Source organism: Oenanthe melanoleuca, chromosome 7, assembly GCF_029582105.1.
Source record: "Oenanthe melanoleuca isolate GR-GAL-2019-014 chromosome 7, OMel1.0, whole genome shotgun sequence".
NCBI classification, from domain to species: Eukaryota; Metazoa; Chordata; class Aves; order Passeriformes; family Muscicapidae; genus Oenanthe; species Oenanthe melanoleuca.
Genome location: NC_079341.1, coordinates 16800920 through 16814152, shown reverse-complemented (window position 1 = coordinate 16814152; position 13233 = coordinate 16800920). Strand labels below are relative to the sequence as shown.

Sequence of the window (13233 nt, the reverse complement as noted above, 5' to 3'; positions counted from 1 at the left end):
ATTTCTCCTTTTTCAATTTAGTATACAGATCTTCTCCAGAGTAAGATGTTTAAGCACAAACACTGAAGTGCTGTTAACTAATATGACTACTTGAGAGTTACATGAGCTCATATTAAAAGGAGTGAGGTAGGACTATGTTCTACAATTACAGTTTCTAATGGAACAGCAGTTTCAAATCAAATCTATCATCACCATGTTTAATCCACTGTGTTTTTTAGGTTTCAACAGCAAGACGATGTTCTGATTATCACCATTTAAACCAACAACATGAAGTAATAAAAAACAACCTTTTGTAAAAAGAGTAAAATAAATACCTGCAGGACTTCCAGCATTTTCTCCTTGATGCAGCTGAATACCAGCAGAATCTATGGAGTTTACTGTGACTGTCTGTAGATTTGGCAATTGAGCAGTGCTTAGACTAACTGGAGTTGATGTCAACGCACCACCGGCTGCAACTTGACCAAGGGTGAGAGTCTGCACAGGGGTCAGAGTTATTTGTTGACCAGGTGCATTCTGAATTTGCAAGTTCTGCAAGTTTTGAACTCCTTGCACTTGAAATGTCTGCCAGGTTATCTGCCCAGAAGGGGTCACTGTTTGTGCCTGAATTAAGAAAGTTCCAGGATTCAGCTGCAGTTGAAGATTTTGAAGAGCCTGTTGAGATATACTTTGACTTGCTTGAACACCATGGATTGTCTGTTGCGCAATACCTTGTACAATCTGGGCTTGACTGGTTGGCTGCTGCGACTCTTGTAGCTGTATGTGTTGTACAATTGGCTGTGCTGTGGAGACCTGAATATTCTGAGCCTGTGTGTCATCAGAGACTGACGTCTGGATGTAATTTCCCTGAAGATCAGAACCATGAACTTGACCACTAGTTGTGGTCAAGTCATTTGCATTTTGTTCCAATATACTTGAACTGTCTATGGTAACGGGCAATTGTGATGAAGATGACGTTGGCACAAATAAGTCATTATCAGTGGCAGTTTCTGTAATTTCAGGAGAAACTTGCTCACCAGTCCTTTCAGAAGTATCTGAACTATCCATGGCCTGTCCAGTATTTATCAAGTGCCCATCTGCATTAATGCCTGCTGTCATGGTTTGAGAACCACTGCCAAGTCCCAGAGAATCTAGATCAACACTATTAATGGGTACAAAAGTAATATTTCCTGGCAGTCCAAGAGGGACGTTAGCAACCACTTGTGCTTGGCCAGGGTAAGACGAACCACCAATGGCAACTCCCTGAACCTGGACTTGACCAGACTGACCAGATAAGATATTCTGAATATTAGTTGAAGATGTTCCAGAGGCAATGATGGTTTGATTCGAGCCAGGAATGATCTGAATTTGACCAGTTTCTTGATTGATACCGCTATTATCAGAAGAGGCTGCAAAGCCAAGTTGAACCTGCTGACCATCCGCCGTCTGGATCTGGGGTATTACCTGGTACTGTACGTTAGACACTGTACCATTCGACGAATCTGATCCTGGTGCAACAGAAAAGATTTGTTGATTTTGCAAACTCTGAATAGGAAGGACATACTGCCCACTTGAAGTTACTGTGGCAGCACCTGGAATCTGTACTATATTACCAGCTTCATCCTTTATAGTGGTAGGAGCTGCAGACAAGACCTCCCATCTGTTTGGCGCTCCGGCTAATTGCACAGAAGCCAAATCCCCTGTCTGGATAAAAAGAAAAAAGAAAACAAAAAATTAAAACAAATGTCATACAGACTATGTGTTAGACCAGTCATGCAATTCAACACTAGATATTGATACACTACTGGAAAACATGCAGTACAGCTCATATCAGCAATTGGATCAGAGCAACGAAACACAGATTTTATAAGCTATCTAATACCTAAGTCAGGGTAGCCAGCCTGTGGCTCATGAGCTGCACGCTGTGCCCAAACACATCAAGTGCAGCTCCTATGTCATGGCTATGTCAGGTGACCAACAGCAGGGTTATTCTGGTGGCCGGCCTGCTGGGTAATCCAAACCCCTGGTTGTGGGGAGGAGGGAGCTGGCAGGAGCTGCTGGAGTTTCATCACCAACCTACCCTGGGACTCAAACACTCTTTGCCCAGCTAGGCATCTATTGCACAGAAATGGAGGAATCACTGTGAAGCCAGTGTTGCTTGTATCTCCTGGAGCTCCACTGCCTTTCAACTCTGTTTTATTTGGGCATGTTGTGATACCCAGCAGTAACAGAGAAGATTAACAAGTGATGACACCACAGCTGGAAAGGTAGGACAACCTCAGTTTGTTACACATAACACAAATCTCTAGTATTTATAAGCTTGTAGAGTTAGTTTTGCTAAGGAAGACTTCTATAGACTAAGAACTTCCACGCAGAAATCATGTTTGATTAGTCATATGCACCAGTTAGGAGGGGAAACAAACAAACAACAAAAAAAAAAAAAAAAAAAAAAAAAAAAAAAAAAAAAAAAAAAAAAATCTATCTTCATTTAAGTTGGAACAATAGGAAAGTCCAGTGTCTCAGAGTAGATGCCAGATGCTTAAAGAACCTACAATGCATTTGTTTTTTATTCAGTAAAGAAAAGGTAAATTGCACTTACCTTTTTTTACCAAAGCAAGCCTTTCAAGAACAGAGTATTTCAAGAATTAGATTTAACATCCTGCAATGCTTAGCACAGATTTGCATAGTCAACCAGCTTGGTATTGTAAGTAACCATCAATCCAAAAAATATGAAGTAAAGTTTCTCCTTATCTGTTTTACGCTACTACAGTAAACCAATGGAATAACTTAATACTAGCAACACGTAACTAACTTGTCTTACAACTAGTTCAGCTCTGTGAAACAAACCTAGTCTCTCTGCCAGAGTCCAGAGGACACAGAAAGAAAAGCTCTGGTTTGTCTTTCTGCTCTCATCCTGTGATCACTCCTGGTACAGAAGTTACCAGAACCTATCACTGCTTTTTTCTGATGCTGCATTCTAACTTCCTTTAGAACAAAACCAGGACATGCAAAATACAGCACACATCTAATTCTTTCCTAACACAGCACTGAGACCTAGCCAGTCTGAAAGAATCCTGCAGTATGCACCTGAGTGAATTTAGTCCACAGCATTAGATGGGACTGCTAGTTCCACATTCTAATCCTATTCCAGCCCATAACACCACAATGTTTACACATAAAGGAAAACTACTGTATATAAGTCTGAACACTTATTAGAAGAAGTTTTACTGTGCTTACCAAGCTTCATTTTCAATAAGGCAACACATATCATGGTCTTCTCAAGAACTGTAAAAATAATTATTGTGCAAAACACAAAAGAATGCTAGCCTTCTTCAGCCCTCACGGACCACTGACTCTTATTAAGAGTTGGACTCAGTGATCCTTGGGGTTCCTTTCCAGGTCAAAATATTCTGTGGTTCGTAAGCATCATTCATAATTTTTCAGGTAGTGTATTAATAAATAGATTCAGTGTCACCAGAACAAAACTAATTTTATGGCCTTAATATTTCAAGGAAAAGAAACAGAAAAAGGAGAAAATTAATTATCTTCTATTATTTTTTTTTCCTCTTATACTGATCAACCTTTAATTCAAAAAACATACTTAAATTTTTTAGTCTTCAAGGTCATAACTTATGATACTAATAGAAAAAACACGTAATATTCCATATCACATATCTTACCTAGAAGAAGGCAATAAGTTCTATTTTCTTCTGCTACCACATTAGCTCTATACACTTGATTTTAATATTGTTTACACAGTTCACCAGTTGCTGAAACACTGCTAAGAAAGTTCATGACTCAATTCACAAGCATATAAATACCTATTAACTGAAGGTTTCATAAAATATCAAAAGACCCATAGATGTTATACATAAACATCAACCAGAAAATACCAAAAGCAAAAATATGACTGTTATATGTTTAAAGTGTGTCATTATAAAATAAATGTATCAGGAGCTGATAGCTGTTGGAACAAAAGAAAAAGGAAAAGTAATATAAACCATTACAAGTCTGATGGAACTTCTCACTGACTGAAAACTATGTACAAGCAAATGTTGAAATCTCAGGTTAAACTGGACCAATCTAATATACAGTAACATGTCTGTGTCTACTCATATGTAATATCCTCCACAGAAATACTTCAAAGGGAACCTGTCTCCTTCGTGATATGGAAATGACCTACTTTATTCTTCTCCCAAAACAAGTGTTGATTTCCATATTGGCATTTGCATGTTGGGCACACATCTCACATTTCCATGATCTAGTGAAATGTTCCCTCAAATCCTGCTCTGTAATGATTTTAGCAGAACAGAGCCACTCTTTTAGTAGATGCACTTGTCAGTCCATGGAGTTCAGGGCAGCCATGCATAAGGATATGAAGCTATGCTACACATAAAACACAAAATGCCTGTAATTCATACTGCCCTTACAGCTGGCTATATCAGACACCACCAGCTGAATCATGTGCAGGGAGGAGCAAAAAGAGGGTGAGGTTTTCAAGAAGCTATCTGGTAGCTAAAATTACTAGCACTAAAGCATGAAAAAAAAGTATGGTAAAGAGTATTTGAGGATGATCTCTAATCTCAAATGGTCTTCATTAGCCTGTCATAACAAGATTGACTGTTATGCTCTTTCACAAAGTCTCTTGAGACAAGACATTTCTTTGACTTCTTTTCCTACTAACTAAAGAGTAATAACCTTTCTTTATGCCCTCAGGCAATTAAGTACTTTTGTAGTAAGTCAAAAGTTCTGCCACTGGTATATGAGCAGCAGCATCTGCAGCCCAGTCACTGAGCTTTACATTCAAAATACACTGGTTTGTTTGCTGTCTCAGCCATCCATGAAAATTACTTAGAGGCTAGAGATAAAGTAACAGTTTCCTTATCAACTGATACTCAGGCAGCAGTTATTTGGCAGCTGTTCCTTTAAGAGAAGGCTGGATTGTTTCAATCCAAAGGCTCTGTTTCAAGAGGAAGGGACAAAGATCTGAGGAAAGTTTGGCACTACTCAGCCAAGGAGGAGAGAACAGGAAGCAAAGTGGAATTCACTGGAAGCAGCATCAGGAAACAAGAAAAAGAAACAGGAACAGAGCAAAGAGAGTAGCTGACACAAGGCATAGGATGAATTAAAATCAAATGACATGTCCACCTGAAGAAAGGTCAAGTACCAACAAAGAGTGAAAGCAACAACAACTGTTCAGCCTGTCTTTTGATTCTTTAACAGGCCAGTGGGTAAAATAAAGAGATGTCTCTGAGAGAAAAGTCTCATCCCTGAAGAATCATGAGCCATGATAAATAAAAATCCAGTAACTGTCTTGTTCAATATATTTAGATAAAATTACAGCAACAATAAGTCAAATGTGGAAAGAGATAAGAGAAAGACAGAAGACAAAATACCTTTCAGAAGTGAAACCACTGAATGATAGGACTTTATAAAAAACAAAATATGCTTCACCAAAGTAAAATGGAGAGGACAAAAGCAGAGAAACACCTCTGTAAGAACTGGTATCTGTCGTAGACACCTACATCTCAACATGTCAAGCCATGGGCACATGTCATTAGCCATCAGTTTTCTAGTACTAAAGACTACCAAACATTTATCTGTGCATTTTACTGCACTTTTCAGAAAGTCACTTTTGACCCATTTAATCCTGGAGCAAAAGCACCAGCCAAACAACCAGAGGTGGAGAGATAATGAGTCACGAGCTCCTAAACATTCAAAAAATCACATACCTAATGAAGAAGATTGGACACTGCCTCATCCAAATTGTTGTTTTATGAAAGAGTTAGGGTTCTAATGCATGGGTTTAATAATACCATGTGTTTAGCAAGCTACAGTAAACTATCTGTGCATTCTTAGGTCATTACAAATACAAGATAAAATGCACTTGCTTCAACTCTTTCATTAAAGTATGAGCTAACACATTCTATCTTGTATTTGCCATAGGTTAAAAACATGTTCAAGATCAGTCACCGTGGTTCAGCTGACACAAAGCTGTTTGTTAAGGCAAATTAATTCTGATGCATGTTTGAGCCCTCTGCCAATGAAGCCACTCAATTTAGAGAAACACTTTTTACCAAATAAAATGTTTGGAAAAACAAAGAGCATTTCAGGAAAAAAAAATTATCTGAGGCTGTTTCAAATCTTACTTTAAAAGAGACTCAAATCTGGTGAATTATATCTAACTGTGTCTCAATTAAAGAGTATCTACATCTTTTTGCTTAACATAGACAACTGGAGCCAAAGGTTCAACAGTTTGTTATCCATCAGCAGAAGTTCAGAACTTGTCCAAATTGAGACAATAAAATATCCCTGATCTTAGTAGAAACAAGGAAGCTGAAGCACTAAGAAATGAGACATGGCAACAAGGAGACATTTTTAGCTAGATCACAGGTAACTTCTTCTGTTAATTAATTATTAAATCTATGTATGTATATGAATCTCAGTATAACTACATGCCAAACTGCATGTAGTTTCACAGCATTCTGTGAAATGGTTTGTTTTCTTCCTGCTTTCAACTCGGGTGCTGAAGGGTCTACCAAGTCATCAAGAGAACAAGAAAGAGGACCTGGGATCAGTCAGCCCCAACTTGATCTTTGGGAAGGCAATGGAGCAAATAACCTTAAAAAGAACCTTGAAAAAATTAACCTTCAAATAACCTTGAGGGGGAAAAAATGTAGTGTTCAGAAGTAGTCGGCTTAGACTTAGGAAGGGGAAATAACGCTGAAATAACTAACCTCACAATGCCCTATCATGAGAAGACTAGCTTGGTAGATGGAGATAGGCAAGCATAGTATTTATCACTGCATTAGTCAGGCTTTTGACTCTGTCCTCCATAACAGAAGAAAAATCTTCTTTTTTTATTTCATAAGGGTTATCAAACACTGGAACACGCTGCCCAGAGAGATGGTAGGGTTTCTATCCTTGAAGGTATTCAAACCCACGGGACACAGCTCTGAACAATTTCCTCTCACTGACTCCATCTACTTTGAGCAAGGAGGGGCAGACCAGACATTCTCCAGACATCCTTACCAGCCTCAACTTTCTATAAAATCTTAGACTCCTTACTAATGTTTAATATTAGAGAATTTTTTTGTCTATGCTGTTTTTAAATATGGAAATGTTTTAGACCATACATTTTCTTACTTTCTCCAAAATTATTAGGAGAAATAAAACAATTCTTTTTAAGAATATCCCTAAAGCACCTTCTTCTAAAAGAACTTCAACATTTGTTTCTGATCCAGCATTAGAAAGGCATAATTGGAATATAAAAAACAAAGAACATTTTAAAAGGTGAGCTTCAGGACAGCAGCAAGAAAAATATACTGTTAGCCACTGCATTCTAGTTAAACTTCTTTGTTTTGCAAAAGTAGAGAACAGAGAGAAGCAAGACAATTCCAGGCAGACATTTCTATAGTGGCTGAATATATTCTGGTGCATCTGTTCACATCCAGAAAGCTAGCATCAGGAAGCTATCTTATCACCCACAAAAGCAAAAATGGGTGCCAGAATAATTCTGAACTTCCTCAAAATGATCATACAGGCCAGAAAACCAAGTAGTATGGTTAATTCTGACACATGGCACTCATGCATATTTTTGCTTAGTGGAAAACAGGAAATTTAAAATGCCTTCCTCTTTCTCCATCTTGTCAGTGCTATTCCTATTTCCCCCTAAACTGAGTTTAAACTAGGTGCACCTCAAATGGTTAATCTTCTGAGGCATAAACCAACCAGAATTCCAGACTTTCATTATGTTCTGAGAAGCACTGATACCCAATTCTACAACTCAAGATATGCCAAAGAGTCTTAAAGCACTCCGACCTTTACTTGTAAAAGATACATAGAAATGCTTTGCCTACAACAGAGAAATTATACTCATCTTCCCCACATATGCTAATTATTAACCTGTCCAAATGTTTTCCACATCTTGTTGGTAACCAGCAACACAAAGCATATAAATAATTCTTCACATTTTTCTAAAGAGTAGCAGGTCAGTGCAGCCCACTTCACACAAGGTGCAGCCACACACCTCAGCTGGGCAGTTGCCTCTAACAGCTCCCATTCTTTGGTGGCTGTCAGAGCCACCCCATTCCTCAGCCAGCCTGCCACTCTTCCCAATTCACTCTCCTTCCAGACCTCCCAGGCAACCTCCCATCAGTGTTGCAGTATCCTTGCCCATCCAGTCCCAACCATAAGAACGGCCCTTGGGAGCATCAGAGTTCCAAGACAACCTTTAGCTTTGCATTACAATGAAGTAAGAGAACATAAACAACTGGTTATCATCTCAGCTTTGTAGCTTCTTAAACGATCATCTGATCATGCTACAACCATACAGCTGACCATCTAGGCTCTGTTTGACCTAAATCTGTCTGCTCTTCTGTTTCCTCCCTTATGCTCAGCTTTACCATCTTCTGCTTTGCTTCTCACTTTCACCTAATGCTAAAATCTTTGCAGATGCTTAAACTGGAATGAAACTAGAGTATTTATAACTAAATGAAAAAGAATCTTAAATATGAAAGTTTGAAGTAGAATTATTAGTCAAAGACAAATAAGTGAAAAAGCAAGACCCAAACTAAAACTTCTCAGGTTTTAAACTCCCAAGAGAAAGACAACCTGAGAGGCCAAAATATGAGCCATCCCTCTAGGTCAGGCAGTAGCACACACCATCCCAATGAGGCTCTCACACAAACCAGCAAGCAGCAATATTCAAGGCAAAGTTCCCATGGGAAGTGTTTGAACCATGGATGTAGCAGTATGGCAACCAAAGAAAAATTCTCAGGTAAGCAAGCCACAAACCTAAGGCCATTTATGTTAATATCAAACACCATTAGACAACATACTGATGCTGGTTGATCATTAGGCAGAGTAAATCACAGTGTCAAAGCTGAAAGACTGCAATCTTCATCAATGCACAAAGACAAGATCAGTAGCAATGCCTGCTAGTGCCTCTCAGCCAAAATGAAATACAGGTCCAACCACAATCATGGGCCAAGCTGAAAACCTTGCTGTCTAAAGACAGCCTGCCAGGTCATTGAAACAATGAAAAGGAGAAGAGGTTGAGCTTAGTTCTGCCAATTGCCTTCTTCATTTTCTTTTTCTTACAAGAAGCTGCCATTTTCATCAGTCTTTTTACTTCCTCACTAATCCTTTCAGTGGTGTAACAGAATTGTCCATTCTAACAGTAGGCCTGGATACCAATACAGAATCACAGATAATTTCAGCTGGAAAGGACCTCTGAAGGTCACTTGGTCCAACCCCTGGGCTCAAAGCAGGGCCAACTAGATCGTTACAAACACAATCACATTTGCTCCAGCTCCTCCCCAGATCCCAGCCATGCAATATTCCCTGCGTTCCTATGGGAGTTCTGCTGTTGCTTTTAAATCATACTGCTGGTCTCTTGGGGAGCAGCTGCAGTGTATCATTTCAGCCAGGAAAGCAGTATGCTGGCCCAGCATGCTGGCTCCAGCCCTGCCAGTTTCTACCAAGCAAATGTCAGTAAAACAGTAACAGAACAACCCCGAAACAACAGCATCGCTATCCCTTTACACCTGAGCTCTTCAAGCACTTCTAGGAGGAAACACCTAGTTTGACTTCTACTACCCACTTGTGTGGATTAAGAGTTCTACCAGATGTTCAGCAGTCAGAACTGCAGTCCAGGTATAGACTATAACAGGAAAGAGCTGCCCTCCCACTGCTACATTAGGCACCATCACCCATGCACAGGTCTCTGATTGAGCTATACTCCTGGGAAAGGGATGAGTATCACAAACTACAGGAAGACAATTATGTCTGTCTGTGCATATAGATACCATTTTCCATTAAATGACTTATGAGATATCTACAATTTAAGCCTTTTCAGCTTCTTCCTCCTTATTTCACCCTCCAATACGATAAACACAAAGGATCAGAAAAAAAGAAGAATCTGTATTGCACTAAATCTCTTTTGTTCTTCTGTATTTCACAAGGAATGTGTTTTAGGGCCCTTAGTCCCTCCCCTCTCTTTATTAAGGTCATCTTAATTCCAGTGTCTAGTTCAGCTACTGTAAGGTATCTCCTTCAATTTATATTTAGTTTCCACCCAAAATATTCTGAATCATTCAAGAGTTATGTTGTAGGAGTGTAAAAATTATCAGAATTCTATAACCTAACTCACAGAAGATATGTAGGAAGGGCCTATCTGCATGTATGGAAAGTAGTGAGTGAGCTTATATTCACTTAGTTTTTAACTAAGATTTTGGCTTCTCTTGAATTGCATTTGCTTTCCCCTGAAAAGCTGCTTACACATTAAAACAACAACATATTAATTAATTAGAAGTAAAGATGTACCACATCAAAACTGCTTTGCCCATTTTGAACTGACCCACAGCTCATCCTAATCAATCAATCCACCTCCAAGATGCACAATTCCAGCTGTACAACAAGAACAACCTTAAAGATGGATATAGGAAAGCAAGTAATCATTTAAACATCATTTATGTTTATGCTCTTCAGCACTGTATGCATCCAGTATAATGAAACAAATCTTAGAGGTATTAGGCACTTTACAACATCTAGAAAGATTTTTAAGAACACACTGCTTGATCAAATAAATAGGTTTGGCAGAAAGGATGCTTTAAAGGGGTCAGAATCTTAATATATTTTAGAGCTTTGTCATTAGTCTTCAACCTGCTGTATGACCTCAGACAGCTATTTTGTTCCAGCTTCCCTTTATGTAAAGTAAGCTGTAATGTACAGATGAAAACTATTTTAAAGTTTAGCAAGTATTTAGAAACTTCTATCACTAACACTTGCTATTTGTTAAAAGCTTGCCAAAGCCACTTCATCCATCAGAACAATGCTTTGCAGTTTTTCTTCCTATTCACAAAATCCTAACACCATACAAGGCTGTGGTACAGCAAGTTTAAAAAACAAGACTTGCTTTAAAAGGAAAAGAAAGCATTTTTTCTTAGGTAATTCTGAAGATATTTTTGTAAAAAAAATTAGAGGTAATATGTGCAATTTTCCAAGGGCTAAGGCCAAAAAATTACATAATGTCATTTTAGAAGATATTTTAGAACTCTCTTTTAAGATACCAACATTTTTAGGTATCAGTTATTTAGAAATGCATAATCTCTTTGAATTTTATGAGCATATGTCAACACGAGATTCAGCTAGACCAATTAAGGAACATGAGTTTTCATTAGGCTTTTGTTATGTGGATTGTTAAACTAGCTTCAGCAAGAATACGTTTCTAGCGTGCAAGATCCATCTCATCACACAAGGTCCCGAGGTCATCGAGGCTCCTTTCAGAGGCGACGGCGCATAAGAGATAAGGACAGAAAACGCTGCGAGGAACCGCATGATAACTCTCCCCAGAAAAACAGCGCGATACAGGAAGCAGCTTTCCACCACCGCGTTCGCTTCTAAACAGCCATTTTACTTCACTACATCCTTCCCCACAGCCAGCCTTCATTTTGTGTTGCTGCCTGGCTGCGCGGCTCCGGGCTGACAGCCTGCCGAGGCTACCGGGGGCGCGCTCAGGTGGAGGTGAGATGCCTCCCAGCCTCTCCGGGTTCCGAGCGAGCCGTTCCGGTGCCAGGGCCGGGGGAGGGAGGCTTCCCGCCTCCCCCCGTTTTTGAAAGTAAATGAAGGCGCCGCTCCCAATGGCGGGGGAGGGGGGGAGCTTGGCTCCCTCCTCCTCCCGGGAGCCCGGCTCCTCCTGGAGAGGCAGGGGAGCCCGGGGACCCCTCTCCTGGCAGGTCGGCCCTGCTATCGTCCCTCCCCCCGGGCGGGCAGTGCCGTGTGTCCCGTCCCTCCCCCCGGGCGGGCGGGCTGGCTGTGCTGTCTCTCCCCCCGGCAGGCCGTGCGAGAGCGGCGGGGCGGGCACTCACCGCTCCGGCAGAGTGAGAGGCAGCGGCGGCGGCGGCGGCCTCATCCTCCTCCGGCGACGGCGGGCCGATCTTGCTGCAGGTGGCCGCCAGCAGAGCGAGCGGTGACGGCTGCGCGTCCTACCCACAATGGGCGGGTTCAGGGAGAGAAGGGGGGTGGCGGTTAGTGCGGGACAGCGGCCGGGCTCCTCGCAGACGCGCACACAGGAAGCGGCGGCGGCACCGGCTCCGCACCCGCTCACAACGTGTCACTCGGGGGAGGGGGGAAGGGGCCCAGCCGGGCCTGCGCTCACCTGGGGGGCGGCCGCCCCGGCGGAGGCCGAGGCGGCGCCGTTGCCGTGCTGGAGATACTCGCTGTGGCTGCTGCTGTCCACGTCTAAGGCAGCCATTTCCTCTTGTTTCACGGGCTTCTCGGGAGCTGCGGGCACAGCGGGGAGGGGGAGGGGAGAGTCACTGACGGGAGCGATCACCCCCCTCCCTCTCCCTCCCTCCCTTCCTCCCTCCCTCTCCCCCCCCCTAACCCCAGCGCTCCCCCCGCCCTCCCGCACGGAGCCCTCCTCCTCCTCCTCCTCCTCCTCCCCGTGCTGCTGCCCCTGCCCCTCTTCTCCCTCCTCCCCCTGCTCCTCCTGCTGCTGCTCTCAGTGCCGCTCTCGCCTCGCTCGCACACGGACGCTCGGGGGCCGGAGCGGGGACGCGCAGGGCCGGAGCAGGAGCGGGGAGCCCCCGGGGCGGCTCGGTCGGTGCGTACGTACCGGTCATGGTGTGAGTGCGAGCGGCCGGCTGGCTGGCTGGCTGGGCGGGAGGCAGGCAGGCAGGCTGGCTGGCTCGCACACAGGCCCTGCTGGCTGGGGCTAGGCGGCTGCCGCCGGGGACATGCTTATTGTGCTCACGGCGGGCTGAAGCGGCGGCGGCGGCCCGAGCCTACTCCGGGTTTTTTTTCCTATTTTGATTGACGGTGCGGGAAAGCCGAAAGGTGGGGCTTACCGCGGGAGAGGGGGCCCGGCCGACACCGCCGCCCGCCCGCCCGCCTGCCAGCCCGGAACTCCCGCCCACGCCCGCGCGCGCGCGCTTTCATTGGCTGCGCCGCGCCGCCGCCGCCGCGCGCACGGGCCGCCCGGGCTGCCAGTCACCCGCCGGGGGCGGGGGGGGCGCCCCATGCCGGGGCGGCTTCCTGTTTGCCAGGGCCAGTGCGGGGAACAATGAGCGGGACCCGCCGGCAGCCCGCGGCCCGCGCCGGCCCGGGAGACGGCCCCGCAGCCGCGCTGCCCTGGCACCGCGGGGCGCGCCCGCCCGCCGGGCTCGGCGCACAGACGCAGCTGCGCGGCGGCGGCGCTGTCCCTCCGCCGCCCCCCCGCGCCCCCGCCGCTGTTGTGCCCGGGGGGCGCCGGGC

At 43.8% G+C, this 13233-nt stretch overlaps 1 protein-coding gene across 2 annotated transcripts in view; it reads right to left on the bottom strand.

The window, feature by feature from the left end:
• SP3 (Sp3 transcription factor) overlaps window positions 1–12891 on the bottom strand; it is a 33993-nt gene extending 21102 nt beyond the window's left edge. Inside the window, exons 1-5 of one of the 2 annotated variants that reach the window (XM_056496230.1) lie at window positions 12596–12891; window positions 12137–12261; window positions 11847–11963; window positions 1590–1680; window positions 315–1484 (exon numbers count right to left, since the gene is read on the bottom strand). In XM_056496230.1, the coding sequence (XP_056352205.1) occupies window positions 315–1484; window positions 1590–1680; window positions 11847–11963; window positions 12137–12261; window positions 12596–12602 (1510 nt within the window). In that variant the 5' untranslated portion in view covers window positions 12603–12891. Of the gene's footprint in view, window positions 1–314; window positions 1681–11846; window positions 11964–12136; window positions 12262–12595 lie in introns of both variants that reach the window. The other variant, XM_056496229.1, reaches the window with a different exon arrangement.
• Window positions 12892–13233: the final 342 nt, after the last annotated feature.